Raw genomic sequence first — 14,285 nt, forward strand, 5'->3', positions numbered from 1 at the left:
TGTTGGTGGATGGTGGTTAGGGGTAGAAGGTGGGTGGTGGGTGGTAAATGATAGGTGGTGAGTGGTGGTGGTGGTGGGTGGTGGGTGGTGGTGTTGCTGGATGGTGGTTATGGGTAGAAGGTAGGTGGTGGGTGGTAAATGATGGGTGGTGAGTGGTGGTGGTGGTGGGTGGTGGTGTTGGTGGATGGTGGTTATGGGTAGAAGGTGGGTGGTGGGTGGTAAATGATGGGTGGTGAGTGGTGGTGGTGGTGGGTGGTAGTGTTGGTGGATGGTGGTTATGGGCAAAAGGTGGTGGTGTGTGGTAAATGATAGGTGGTGAGTGGTGGTGGTGGGTGGTGGTGTTGGTGGATGGTGGTCACGGGTAGAAGGTGGGTGGTGGGTGGTAAAAGGTGGTGGTGGTGGGTGGTGGGTGGTGGTGTTGGTGGATGGTGGTAATCGGTAGAGGGTGGGTGGTGGGTGGTAAATGATGGGTGATGAGTGGTGGTGGTGGTGGGTGGTAGTGTTGGTGGATGGTGGTTACGGGTAGAAGGTGGGTGGTGGGTGGTAAATGATAGGTGGTGAGTGGTGGTGGTAAATGATAGGAGGTGAGTGGTGGTGGTGGTGGGTGGTGGGTGGTGGTGTTGGTGGATGGTGGTTATGGGTAGAAGGTAGGTGGTGGGTGGTAAATGATGGTTGGTGGATGGTGAGTGGTGGTGGTGGATGGCGGGTGGTGGGTGGTGGTGTTGGTGAATGGTGGTTAGGGGTAGAGGGTTGTTGTGGGTGGTGGGTGGTAAGTGATGGGTGGTGAGTGGTGGTGATGGGCAGTGGGTGGTAGTTTTGGTGGATGGTGGTTACGGGTAGAAGGCGGGTGGTGGGTGGTAAATGATAGGTGGTGAGTGGTGGTGGTGGATGGTGGATGGTGGGTGGTGGTGGACGGTGGTTACGGGTAGAAGGTGGTGGTGGTTGGTAGTGTTGGTGGATGGTGGTTATGGGTAGAAGGTGGGTGGTGGGTGGTAAATGATGGGTGGTGAGTGGTGGTGGTAGATGGTGGGTAGTGATGTTGGTGGATGGTGGTTAGGGGTAGAAGGTGGGTGGTGGGTGGTAAACGATAGGTGGTAAGTGGTGGTGGTGGTGGGTGGTGGGTGGTGGGTGGTAGTGTTGGTGGATGGTGGTTATGGATAGAAGGTGGGTGGTGGGTGGTAAATGATGGGTGGTGAGTGGTGGTAGTGGGTGGTGGGTAGCGGTATTGGTAGATGGTGGTAGAGGGTGAATAGTGCTGGATGGTGGGATGTGATGGAATTGGTTTACCATCATGTCTTTTTTTTTTTTTTTTTTTTTTTTTTTTTGTTTTATTTTTTTTTTTTTTTTTTTTTTTTTTTTGAGATAGAGTCTAACTCTGTTGTTCAGGCTGGAGTTCAGTGGTGTGATCCTGTCTCACTGCAACCTCAGCCTCCGAGTTCAAGCAATTCTCCTGCCTCAGCCTCCCAAGTAGCTGGGATTACAGATGCCCACCCCACGCCCGGCTAATTAGTGTATTTTTAGTAGAGACGGGGTTTCACCATGTTGGCCAGGTTGGTCTGGAACTCCTGACCTCAAGTGATCCGCCTGCCTCAGCCTCCCAAAGTGCTGGGATTACAGGCGTGAGCCCCTGTGCCTGGCCTGCCATCACTTCTGACTTCAATCATTTCTTCATTTTGTACCACAAAGATATGAATGGCAAATAGGACATTCCTTTGAGATAACTGCATTTCTTTGAGATAATTGAGGATGATTAGAATGGTGGTTTCCAGAGCCTGGGGGAGCGGAATATGGGGAGTTGCTGTTTAATGAGTATAGAGTTTCAGTTCTGCAAGATGACAGAGCTCTGGAGATTTGCTGCACCACAGAGTGAATATACTTAACACTATTGAACTACCCACTTAAAAGCAGTTCAGACTGTAAAATCTAAGTTACAGTAATTTTACAATTAAAAATTGAAAAATAATTTTTTAAATGGAGGATGCTTATTACCTGAAAAGAAACTTTGCATAGCGGTACAAAAAGATTGTGTACAATATCGACAAGCAAAAACAATCAGGCAGTGTGTGGCAGATCACAACAATCACATGTTGTGTGGCAGATGGGGGCAGGGAGTTGTGGATATTTGGAGTCAAAGGACTAGATGGAGGCGGGCCAGAAGTACTTCAGTGCCTGTTTCTTGTGTTAGCCACTTCTTGTATAAAAACAAAATAGAACATGAAGAAAATTCTTTCCCTCCTTACACATTCTTCCTGTCACCTTTCACTTCACAGATGATCCAAATCATTGCTATTCAGTGCGGGAAATAGATCAGCAGCGTCAGCATCACCTGGAGCTTATTAGAAATTCAAAGTCTCAGTTCCCACCCCAGACCTCCTGAATTAGAGTTTATCGAGGACCCAGGTGATGCCCACACACCACTGGCGCATACTGCTCTAAGTGCTCCTGCTTTCCTTCCACCTGCATAGCACTCACTGTGGGTGTGTATGTGACAGGCAAACATAGTCACATGCTGCCATCAAAGAAATGAAAGCATCTTCCAGAAAACAAAATCAGCTCTTATTAGAGCTTTGACTCAAAGGATGTAAAATCAAAGGATGAAGTAAGCATTCCAGATCTGAATTGCAATTGCAGTTCTGTTGGCTGAGAATCTGTCAGCAAATCACTTCATTTCACTAGAACTCTGCTTCTTCGTTTATAAAATAGAGATAATAGTCTCTGCAAGATCTACACTGGGGGCTGATATAAACGTTTGGTGTGAGAAGAGGATATCAGAACACTCTGGGCTGGGTGTGGTGGCTCACGCCTGTAATCCCAGCACTTTGGCAGTCTGAGGTAGGCAGATCACAAGGGAAGGAGTTTGAGACCAGCCTGACCAACATGATGAAACCCAGTCTCTACTAAAAATACAAAAATTAGCTGGGCATGGTGGCGCACACCTGTAATTGCAGCTACTCAGGAGGCTGAGGCAGGAGAATCACTTGAAACCGGGAGGCGGAGGTTGCAGTGAGCCAAGATCGTGCCACCGCACTCCAGCCTGGCGACAGAGTGAGACTTCGTCTCAAAAAACAAAACAAAACAAAACAAAATACTCTGAAAGTATGAGATGCTCTCAGAAGTATAAAAAATATTAATAATGTTTGGGTGTGTATAAATGCTCATGTAAAATAATCTTAAATCAATGCGAATACATTTCATTGAAGTTATGGGTGTATGTGTATAGATACTCTCTATATAGGATGTATATGCATACATATATACTATATGCACATATGTATGTGCATATGTGTGTTTATTCTCTCAGGAGTAGACTAGAAATGAATGAATGACTCTTATAAGTTAAGTTTCTGAAGTACAATAAATTATGTAAGTTCTTGCAGGAGCAAGAAACTGGTGCCCAAATCCTCTATGAAATGAAGCAGGTAGAGAGTAATCTATCTATATTTATTAAACAATGTCACAAAAAACATGGATAACATTTAGAGTCCAGAGAGCACCTCATTTCTAGGATACCGTGGGGGAGAACCTCCCTTTATGCTCCACCACTCTCCCGAGTGACAAGAAGAGAAAAATAAACGCTGGCTCTCGGTGGAGAGAATCATATCGTTTATTGGTTGAGAGGGCACACACAACCTTTGAAGTCAAGGAGACCCAGGAGCAAAGCCTGATCCTCTTCAGCTGTGTGACCCTGGCCAAGTTACCACCCGGCTGTGTTTGCTTCACCTCTGTGAAACAAGGGCAATAATCTGCCGACCTCCCAGGGTTACTATGGGAGTTAACTGACATGACATGTGAGATGCTTGGCATGATGCCAACATGTGATAAACCCGCATTACATGTTAGCTATTATCACCATTATCCACTTCAAAGAATGTGGTCTGTATGTCAACCCCTTCTACCCAAAGTGTACAGTTGGGAGAAAGGAGCATATTGAGAGAAATTCTTCATACACACACACTCCTGATGAGGGTGAGTGAGGATGAGAAAACCAGCCAGCACAGAGCAGAGAGTAAGGTTCAATGTTGAACTGTCACCATATTGTACACTTGCCTCTTGCCAAGCATATGCACTTAGAACAAAGGCTTACCACACTGTCAAGAGAGGGCGATTGATAAGGTAGTCTTTTCTACATTCCCCAAGGAATCTGATCGTTAAAGCAAGGCTGTACCTTCCCTGTCTTCTTGAATTGTTTCCTCTCCTCCGCTGTAGTGAGGAAGTTCACAGCTGCATACTCAATGACTGACAGAAACACGAAGACGGAGCTGACCCAGAGGTACACATCCACAGCCTTGAGGTAGGACACCTGGGGCATGGAGGCGCCCACAGCCGTGATGATCGTGGACATAGTCAGCACTGTGGTGATTCCTGCCATTTGAGAACAGTGACAAGCTTAGTGACAACCATTCACTTCCAGGATCTGGTGCTGAATTACACCAGGGGTGCATTTCCTAGAACAATATCAATCTGGGGATCCAAGAGGAGGGAAGGTGTGTACACTGACCAAGTATCTATCTCAAGCCAACAAGACACTCATTGGGTTTTTTTTTTCTGTCGTTTTTTCTTGCCCTCACCTTTACAGAAGGATTTTTTCCCTCCATTTAAAGACTTCACAGAGACCAGACTCTGACATTTCTATTTTCTATCCTCAGATGGGCCTCTTCTAAGCATCCCAGAAAGGTAAACATGTATTCGATTTAAAAAACTCTAAAATCATTTCCTCCAACCTCTCCTACTGCTTCATAATTTTTACTGTTCATAACCTGTCTTTATGTCTACCTGTAATATTTCATGTTTCCGGGGAGCTTATTTCTTCTCGAGTGATCTTTAGTAGCATTCAAAATTGCTATTCTCTATATTATCCTTTCACAGAGAATACTTTAAAAGTCGTTGTTATTCTCTTTGTCCTTTGTTAATGAAGCTACAGTTCCATTGATTCTGAGTGTAAGTGTGCTAGTGGGGGTTCATTCATCGTAAACATTCACTGAGCAACTGCTGAATTCCAGTCACTTTTTCCCTTGCACCCCCTTCCCCGTTCCCCTCCTTTCTCCTCCCTGCCCCTCCCCACTTCCCTTTTCTTCTCTTCCCTTCTTCTCTCCTTCTGTTACCTTCCCCCTTCCCTTTCATTTTTCCTCCCTCTTCCTTTTACTTCTTTGTTCCCTGGCCTGATCATCAGAGCTAAGAAGATCAAGGTTCTGGGGGGAAATGGAGGAATAAGTGACTCTGAGATTTCCTTAATAAAATGCTGGCCATGGGGAGGGCCATTCCATGTCTACATTTATTTCTCAGAGGGATATTGCAAGAGTGCCGCCTGGAGAGAAAGCATACTATTGTAAATATCTGAAATGTACACTGGCTGGCATGGTTTTATTTCTTAATTTCCCACCAGGGAGGTGCAAATGGAATCCTTAATGATTTTTATAAGTTGTGAGGACATTTTAATGTCAACAGACAGAGTCCCAAACAGCAGGAAGAGCACTGTGATTTACTCCTAAATGTACAGCCACAGCATGTGGGCTGCTTTCACCAACACATTCTATCCTTTCTGTAATAATTCTGTGAAGCTCTCATCTGAGAGAGCCCCATATCAAACACAGTAACAATTCTTTAGAGTCATTCTATTTCAAACAAAGTTTTTAGTTTGTATGATCAAGATCGACACAACTTGGCAATTGGACAGTACTATGGGAGGACCTGGACTCTCACCTTCACACCGATTTGAACTCCAGAATAAGAAACCTAAATGCTATTCCAGCTCTTAACATTGAACACAGGCCACTACCTCATCGAGTCCCAGGTCTCCCCCAACAATGGTACGATCAACAGTCTGCCTATCAGAGGGTGATGTCTGCATTCTCTGGCTGTAAAACACTTCCTACACAAACACGAAGCAAGGAATGAACTTGAAGCATGGAATTTTATTAAGCATGGAATTTCTATTAACATTACAGGCATAGCAGAAGCCAAGATTATTAAATAAAACCTGCTTACTTTTATCAAATATTTACCCATCACACATCTAGGTAAATAATTAGGCACACATTGCAGAAAAGAAATAAAAGCTGAGAGTGGCAAAGGAATTACCTCGTATGTCAGAGCAGAATGCAAATTCTGTTCAGAGTGCAGAATTATGCCAAGAGGCAATGCCTTACTGTCTCCAAGATTTCACTGGCAGGAAGTGAAGGAATCATGAACTAATATTCCCACTCAGTGCTAACCTCATTTGTTTGAAAAATTTTTAATGTCTTCTCTTACCGGTTTTCTAAGATAGAAAAGATAGAACCAAACGTTTTCCTCAATGTACAGTAATATGGAGCTTAGTGGACGAAATAAGAGTTTAGAACAAACACACAAGTTTGTGTTTGGTCTCGTCATGTATTTGAAATTGATAACTACCAGGCAAATAAAAAGGAATTGCACTATCTATATTTGCCAGAGAGCAATAAACCATTAATCATTTTCTTTAAAAGGGTACTTAGTCCAACTAATTTATTATAGCTTTATTTATTTTAAAACCAGCATTCTGGATTTTCCTTCTTTAAGATGAGCAATAAAAAAAAAGGATTAGAGTGGAGAGGAGTGATTGTTAGGTAGGGGGAGTGAATAATGAGAAAACTGAGATATAAATTCCTGGAGCAATAGAACTTGAAGTCAGGAGTATTATAGCTACATTAAATACACTTATTATGTCTTGAGCCACCCCTCAAAGATACATCAATCTTGACAAATAGTAGTCCTTCCAAACCCATTAAAGTTAACATCCCAATAAAGGAGTTTTGAATTATATGAAGCAACCATTTAGTCGAAGGAAGCTCATGTGTTTGGATTAGAAAATTATCTTCCCCCACTACTGATGTTGCTATGCATAGTTAGCAAAGTGCTGTGAGAAAATATTTAGTCTGACCCTTTGACTCAACTCCTCTGAGCTCTTGCAGCTTCACCATATTAACTTTTAAAAACATGCATGGGGTCTTAAGAACACTTTAGTCTGGGGAGAATTACTAATCATTCCGTTTCATTGGCTATTTTTAGCCATGCATGGTGGAGAGTTTCATTGACTGGTATGACAGCGGTAGGGCAGACAGGCGTCACTTATGACACCACTGAGTTCACCCCCTCAATAACTGTGTTGCAGGTGGTTCTTTTGGAGGGAGGGGGTGTTATATTCACCTTCAAGTGAGTAAATATATTTTTCATATAGGCCTAGGCAGAAAGAAAATGTTACATGATATGAAGGAAAGGAAGGTGGCCTGACATTCCAACATTAGTCTATGACCAGAAACTGATAACCATTTCCCATGAAGGTGGTATAAGAGTACGAATAAGTGTAACTAGAAATTCTGGTATCTCTGTGATGGTTAAATGAACTGCTCTTATCCAGCTCCTTAAGGATTCCCTTTTTTAAGCATATAGGGCATATCCTCTGTTAGGAGATGATTTTTCTCTGAGAGTAACTACAGGTCTGAAAGCCGCCTCTGCCGTATCTGTTTTCCAGTAAATGAGCCCACTACTTAATGCATTCTGTAGAGAATGGAATACCTCATGCATAGGGATCAAGCAAGGATGATGGAGGCAAGAAAAGGAGGAGAAAGTGAAAATGAGAGGAGAAAGTATAATATTTAAATATCCTTGAACAACTTCATAATTGTCTCACATTCTCTCCATACCAAATTGAATGGAGAGACATAATAGTATTTTTGACCCATCATGCATTCCAAGTTATGGTAGCTGTTATCTCTTATGAGAATTGCCTAATCACAGTGCATACTTTTTTTTCTTTTTGGAGACAGTCTCACTCTGTCACCAGGCTGGAGTGCAGTGGCACCATCACAGCCCGCTGCAACCTCCGACAGATATTTCATCTGTCAACCTTTAATTCAGGCGGTTCTCCTGCCTCAGCCTCTTTAGCAGCTGTGATTACAGGCACACACCACCACGCCCAGCTAATTTTTTTTTTTGAAATGGTGTCTCACTCTGTCGCCCAGGCTGGTGTGCAGTGACACAATCCCAGCTCACTGCAACCTCCGCCTCCTGGGTTCATGCGATTCTCCTGCCTCAGCCTCCCTAGTAGCTGGAATACAGGCATGTGCCACCACGCCCGGCTAATTTTTTGTATTTTTAGTAGAGACGGGGTTTCACGGTATTAAGTTTCACGGATGGTCCTGATCTCCTGACCTCTTGATCTGCTCTCCTCAGCCTCCCAAAGTGCTGGGATTACAGGTGTAAGCCACCGCACCCCACCAAGAATTGCCTAATCACAGTGCATACTTCTAAATGCTAAGCACCCTCTACTGTTCTTTACCTGAAGCATGGCAAATGTGGGAGGGTCTTCACCAGCATATGAGTCACCCTTTATTGTTTCCAGTTAGCAACTGAAAATATGCTGGACTAAACACCGGCAACCTAACAACTACGAATTGAACATGAAGTACGTGCAGGAGGACACTGCGCTACCCACTGAAGGAACAACAAAAATGGTAATAGTGATCCTTGTCCTTACGGAGCTCATATGCTAATAGAGGTCGAAAGACAAGCCACTCCTGCCCCACAGCAAAACATGAACTAGAGGAAGTAAGCTACTTAGGAGATACACAAAGGACCGTGGGTTCAAAGATGAGAGTGACCATGTGTGCTTGGAGTCACCACTAAAGGCTTTCAGCCATGTAGAGATGGAAGGATTTTGACAGAAAAAAACAGGTGGGGAGGAGGAACCAATCACAATACCAAAGGACACAATTCCAGATTCCATAATCCCAAATGTTGAAATCCCCAAAGATCAAAATCTCTAAAGTCTAAAATACTAAAAATCACAATCTTGAAAGATCAAAATCCTGAAAATATTGTTCTAAAAATAATTTTGAAAAACGTAAAACCTATTTATATTTTAAAAAGGTAATTTATTTGAGAAACATAAAAAAATAACACTTCATAAGCCACTTTACACAGTAGAATAGGCAACAATAAAACACGTATTTCTGTAAGCATAAACAGGTATACTGACTACAGTTGCAGAGGTACAGCTGTTATGGGCAGATGAACCATACTGATGCAGAAACAGGTCAAAAGGGAAACATACAAATGCGTATCACTACAGTGGGTCATTGTGGGTACCCGGCTTTGTAACTGTGGTCATCTGAAACACCGTGATGGGCAACCTAAGTCTCTGAGGATTGATCAAAAACCATGATGGTCACCACATATGCAGTCACCCAAAGAGCTGAGATCTCATGAAATTTTATCTTTCACAAATGCAGATGTACAAAAATGACATGTCTTCATTTATTGAGAAAGTTTCAACATTTTTACATACATGCACAATACTTACAAAGCTAATGTGATAATGCACTTTGAGGGAGCTAAATTTGCAAAAAGGCTAATACAAATTAGAACTCCCTAATAGTCTAACTTTATATCTCCACTACTAGAAATGATGCAAAGATAAAATATATAGCATAGCAAATTATAGGAAAAAAAAAACAAAAAAAAAAAAAAAGAAAAAAAAAAAAAAAAAAAAAAAAAAAAAAAACAAAAAGAGACCAAAAACTAAAAAGAAAATTTCATGTATGAGGCAGCGATAAGCTATAGGCAATTGCATGAAGATACTGCCCCGAGGACTGGCCTAACATGGTACAATTATCCTGTGATTGTGATTTTTGAGATTTTAGACTTTAGGGATTTAGACTTGAGGGATTTTGATCTTTCAGGATTTCAACATTCAGGATTATGGCATTTGGTATTGTGTCTTTTGAGATTATGATCCAAACCAGTATAATGAATTATGTAAACATTTGGAAGATCTGAATAACTCAGTGAACAATATTTTCCAAACAACCAATGCATCAGGGAAAAATCTATTCAAAGTATAAGGTAGACCAATGGATTCTAATCTAACAGAGTAGAAAATATTTGTTGACATGGTTTCAGATAGCACACTATAACTAAACTTTAAGAAACTATCACTTGCTGAGTTTTGGTGTCATGTGAAGGGAGGCTATCTGGAAAGACTATTATGATACTACTCCTTTTTCAAACTATGTATCTGATGAGGCCAGATTTCTCCCTATATTTCAACCAAAACCTATTGCAATAGCATAAATGAAGAAACAGAGATAAAAATCCAACTGCCCTCTATAAAGGCAGACATTAAAGCTTTGCAAAAATGTTTTAAAATGCCACTCTTCTCACTAAACTTTTTGTTTTAGAAAAAATAATTATGCTTCATACAATATGTTATGTTAACTTACAATGAGTTGATTATTCCTAGCTTTAAGTAAATTAACACGTTTTCAAATTCTATTTTAACATCTAATATGGCTAATAATGATAGACGTGACCCACAGCAGCAAAAGCTCTCGAGGGTCCTCATTAGCTTTGAAGAGTGTAAATGGGTCCTAAGGCCGTAGTTTGAGAATCACTGCTAAAGATTAAGAAGGAAATTGAGGTTTCAGATATGAAAGGCTCAACAAACCAGAGGCCCTGAAGAGAATGGGGAAGTAAAGAGAATAAGTGAAGAGAGTAAGCGGCTTTTCTGCTAACCCATCAAAGTTATTATGAAGAAACCAACAGTACAGTGTGAATTCGCTTGAAGGTTCTTTTTTTTCTGTAATGTAAGGGTTTGTCAGGAAAAGCTAAATGGACTTGGGTAATGCATGGGAGAGTACCTAGAAAAAGAAAAGATAAAATTTAAAAGTGAGGCTATTTATGCTTCATACTTTCACCCTCTTTCCTTACTATTCGCCCAGTTACAGGTCAGGTGGGACATCCTTCATCCCTGAAGTCTGGGTTCCCAAGGTAAGGCTTGATTCTCAACAGGCTGAATGCTTGTAGTACCTGCAGGGGAAGTGCAGCATACAACTGAAAGTACCCAGATAGCATGTACTTACATAGGGACAGAAGTTAGAATAAAAAAGTTTCTTCCATTAGGTAACAGTCAAAATGAGCAGACCCTTGGGAGGGAGCTACTCATACTTAAGGAGTGGAAGAAAAGGCAGGAAAGAGAAAAGGAAAGAAAAGTCTTCAGGAGGAGAAAACCAGACTAGTGGAGAGTACTGAAAACTAACGCATTGTATATGTGGCTGGTTTTGTCCAGGCAGCAAGCTAGGCAGTGGACATGATTAAATTAATTAATTCTCCCATTTGATTCTCATAATGACCTTTAACAGGTAGTATTAATAATTTCATTTTGCAGATGAGGAAGATGAGGCTGAAATTCTTGACCACGAAAGTTGGTCCTAGATTTGCAGAGGAGCCTAATAATGTCAAATGTTGCAGAGAAGGTGAAGGAAGGAAGCAGATGAGAAAAGGCGAGTGGGCCAGATGAACAGGCATTCACAGGGACCTTCCAGGGAACTGGGTAGCACAGCATTTGCAAAGAGCTAGGGAAGCAGAGAGCAAAGTATCTGAAAAAAATGTGAGGGTGGAAGGAAGCAAAAGCCTGACAGGGTAACAGTTTTATAGGAATAGTGCTGTTCTCTTATTAAAATAATTTTTTAAAAAAGTGGGAGAGGGCCACTTCTGATTTGCATGCATTTTATATAAATCTGCATAGCAATTTCCTGACCCTAAGGGATCAGGCGAGGTTGCAAGAAGCAGATAATTTCAAGGGTGTCTTAAAAGTGTTTACTGTTCTCAATTCACTCCAGCCTTCCATGGAAGTGGCTCTTATTGCTGTCATTTTCACAGTATAAGAGCAGAGCAGTCAACTTCAGAAATCTGATTGAAAATCATGTTCATAAACCTTTATACACTGAGTGCTTTTCTCTGTGTGTTTCGAGGCCTGGAAATGTGCCCTTGGTCTAGTATTTGGGTCTATGCTGCCACGCTGCAGTACTGAGGTCAGGCACACGCTCTGGTGTGAAGAAACAGTCCAAATAATTTACTTCTTCAGATGGTATTTTTTCCTTGAAGATATTCAAGTCTCAAATGCTTGTAAATTGAATCTTTTAATAGGGAAAAGGAGGTGAGCAAATTGTTAATATTAATAATTTATGTCTTTCAAATGATCTTTTGAAGCATGCATATAATTTGTGAACATTAACTTACAAACCATCCTTTCTGGAATGAATTGTGATAATTACAGTAATTGCAACAATTATTATAATAATAACAATCTTCTCTCTAGATAGAGCACTACAAATGAAAGAACAACATCAGATAAAATGAGGGGGCTCTGCCCTGACCAGCAAAAAAGGCAAGTGGAATTATCTCTTGGGTTCTCATTAAGTAACATGTCATCTAAGTTCTTAGCTTGGCATCTTCTGCTTTCTAAGATCGCAATAACTGCTAAGTGGGTCTGAAATGGTTCCCATAAATCAGCGTGTGTGACAGAGGCATGCAGCATGCTAGATGGTGTAGATAATCACCCCTGTGTAGTGACTTAATGAGGCTGGCAATGTCTCTCCACCTAAAATCTCTTGCCAACTAATGTGCCACTGCACCTGAAATTCCTCTGTGGTTGTTTCTGATTTTGGCCTTTTGATTAAGTCCTAATTTCTAATCAGTATTCATATTTTCAAATTCAAGTATCCCCTCCACGTTCTTGTTAACCCACCAAGGCAATTTATTATTAATACACTTACAGTATAGTGTGAATTACTTTGAAGGCCTTCCTTTCTGTGATGTAAGGGTTTGTCATGAAATGCTAAATGGATTTAGATAATGCATGGGGAGATTTTCTTACAAAAAGAAGAGACAAGATTTAAAGTGAGGCTGTTTATGCTTTATAATTTCACCCTCTTTCTTTACTATCATCCAGCTGCAGGTCAGTCAGCAAAGCCTTCATACTTAAAATCTGGGTTCCCAAGGAAATAACTCAATTACAATTTGCTCTTGAAGATGTCAAGATAAATACTGCAACCTACATGTTCATCTCTGACCATCCCTACTAAACCACCACTCTCTTTTCCTCTCCATGTATCACCCATTTTATTTACTTCCCTTGAACTTTCTTCCATGTTAACATTTTATAAAGATGGGGAAAGATTTACCCAGGGAAACTCTTGCAGGAACAGCTCTTCGGTCAATCCAAAATGAAACCCACGAAAGCATCACCATCAATATGGCTGGGAAATAGGTTTGCAGCACAAAGAAGAACATATGCCTCCTTAGCACAAAGTTGATGAACAGCCTATTGTACCAACCTATGGAAAAAAGCCAAAGTGTTCATTAGAGCGAGCTTCCTCTTGGAAACACTGCACTTAGTGAATGACCTGCTTCTTGAGACTCCAAGCTTTTGGGGACACGGAACACGATATCCTCATCTCCATGTTCGGGCCTGGCACTCCATCAGTGTTTGTTAAACGAGCTGAACTACAGTCTGCTTAATTATGTGACTCAAAGGTCCCTTCTAACTTCCACACCTACAGTTCAGGGATGAATAGTGGTTATATTTTGGGATGGCCTCTAAAGACCTTTCTCCACAATATGCTGTGTTGTGACATTTCTGCAAGAAGGAAAGTCCTCAATACACGACTAACGATGGCATAAAAGAGCCAACAGACCATTTATTAGCTATAACAAATGAAAAGAAACATTTATCTGAATGACAAGATTCGCAGTAGGTAGTAGGTCATTAGATTTTGACCTGGGATGGAGAAAGCTAGGGATTCAAATGGAAAAGAAAACGGAATCCATACACTAGTTTTATAATTTTAAAGTCTCATGAATACCATAATTTGTGTATGACAAATCTACAAAACAGTAACCAAATGATGATGCTTCTTTGCATCTTATTTAAATTACATAAACTCATTTTGGTAATATTAATTGTGCCAATTAAAAGCACCATTTGTGGTCACATCCACACACATATTTTGTTCAGGTTTACCTCTCCCATTGACTACTAGGAAGTTTAAAGTCAAAGTTTCAGACATCTGCAGGACTTCTCTGAGCACCATTCTTTAATGACCACATACCGGGTTATATGTAATACCCTATCCTGGTTTTTCCTTTTTTTTCCTAATACATTTCTAATTTATATCACCTTGCTTTATTTCACAATAACTGTGTGCCAATCTTGTTAAATCTTTACTAAAATAAGGCAATGAATGAGGAAACATGAAAATACATCTTTTATGAATGGGTAGCAGGATTATTTTTTCTGTGATAAATGCTGTTTACTTTCAGATAACATTATTCAAAACACAGGGACTATAGGCCAAAAGTTATAAAAGAAAAATCACAGGTATTGCAGAGTTGGAAAATCCTTCTACTGGTCTCAGCAATAATTTCTTAGAAACCTAAGATGGCAAACCTATTAGATGGATCACGTTAAGTACTTAGGCATTTGGCCT

At 41.0% G+C, this 14,285-nt stretch overlaps 1 protein-coding gene across 2 annotated transcripts in view; it reads right to left on the minus strand.

Annotated features, from left to right (window-relative positions):
* Window positions 1–14,285, minus strand: part of GABRR3 (gamma-aminobutyric acid type A receptor subunit rho3) — a 55,486-nt gene that overhangs the window by 4,686 nt on the left and 36,515 nt on the right. The window contains exons 7-8 of one of the 2 annotated variants that reach the window (XM_017546208.2): window positions 12,981–13,133; window positions 4,166–4,362 (exon numbers count right to left, since the gene is read on the minus strand). In XM_017546208.2, coding sequence (XP_017401697.2) covers window positions 4,166–4,362; window positions 12,981–13,133 — 350 coding nt within the window. The remainder of the gene's footprint in view (window positions 1–4,165; window positions 4,363–12,980; window positions 13,134–14,285) is intronic. The other variant, XM_037744881.1, reaches the window with a different exon arrangement.

This window comes from Cebus imitator, unplaced genomic scaffold (assembly GCF_001604975.1).
Source record: "Cebus imitator isolate Cc_AM_T3 unplaced genomic scaffold, Cebus_imitator-1.0 Scaffold188, whole genome shotgun sequence".
NCBI lineage: Eukaryota > Metazoa > Chordata > Mammalia > Primates > Cebidae > Cebus > Cebus imitator.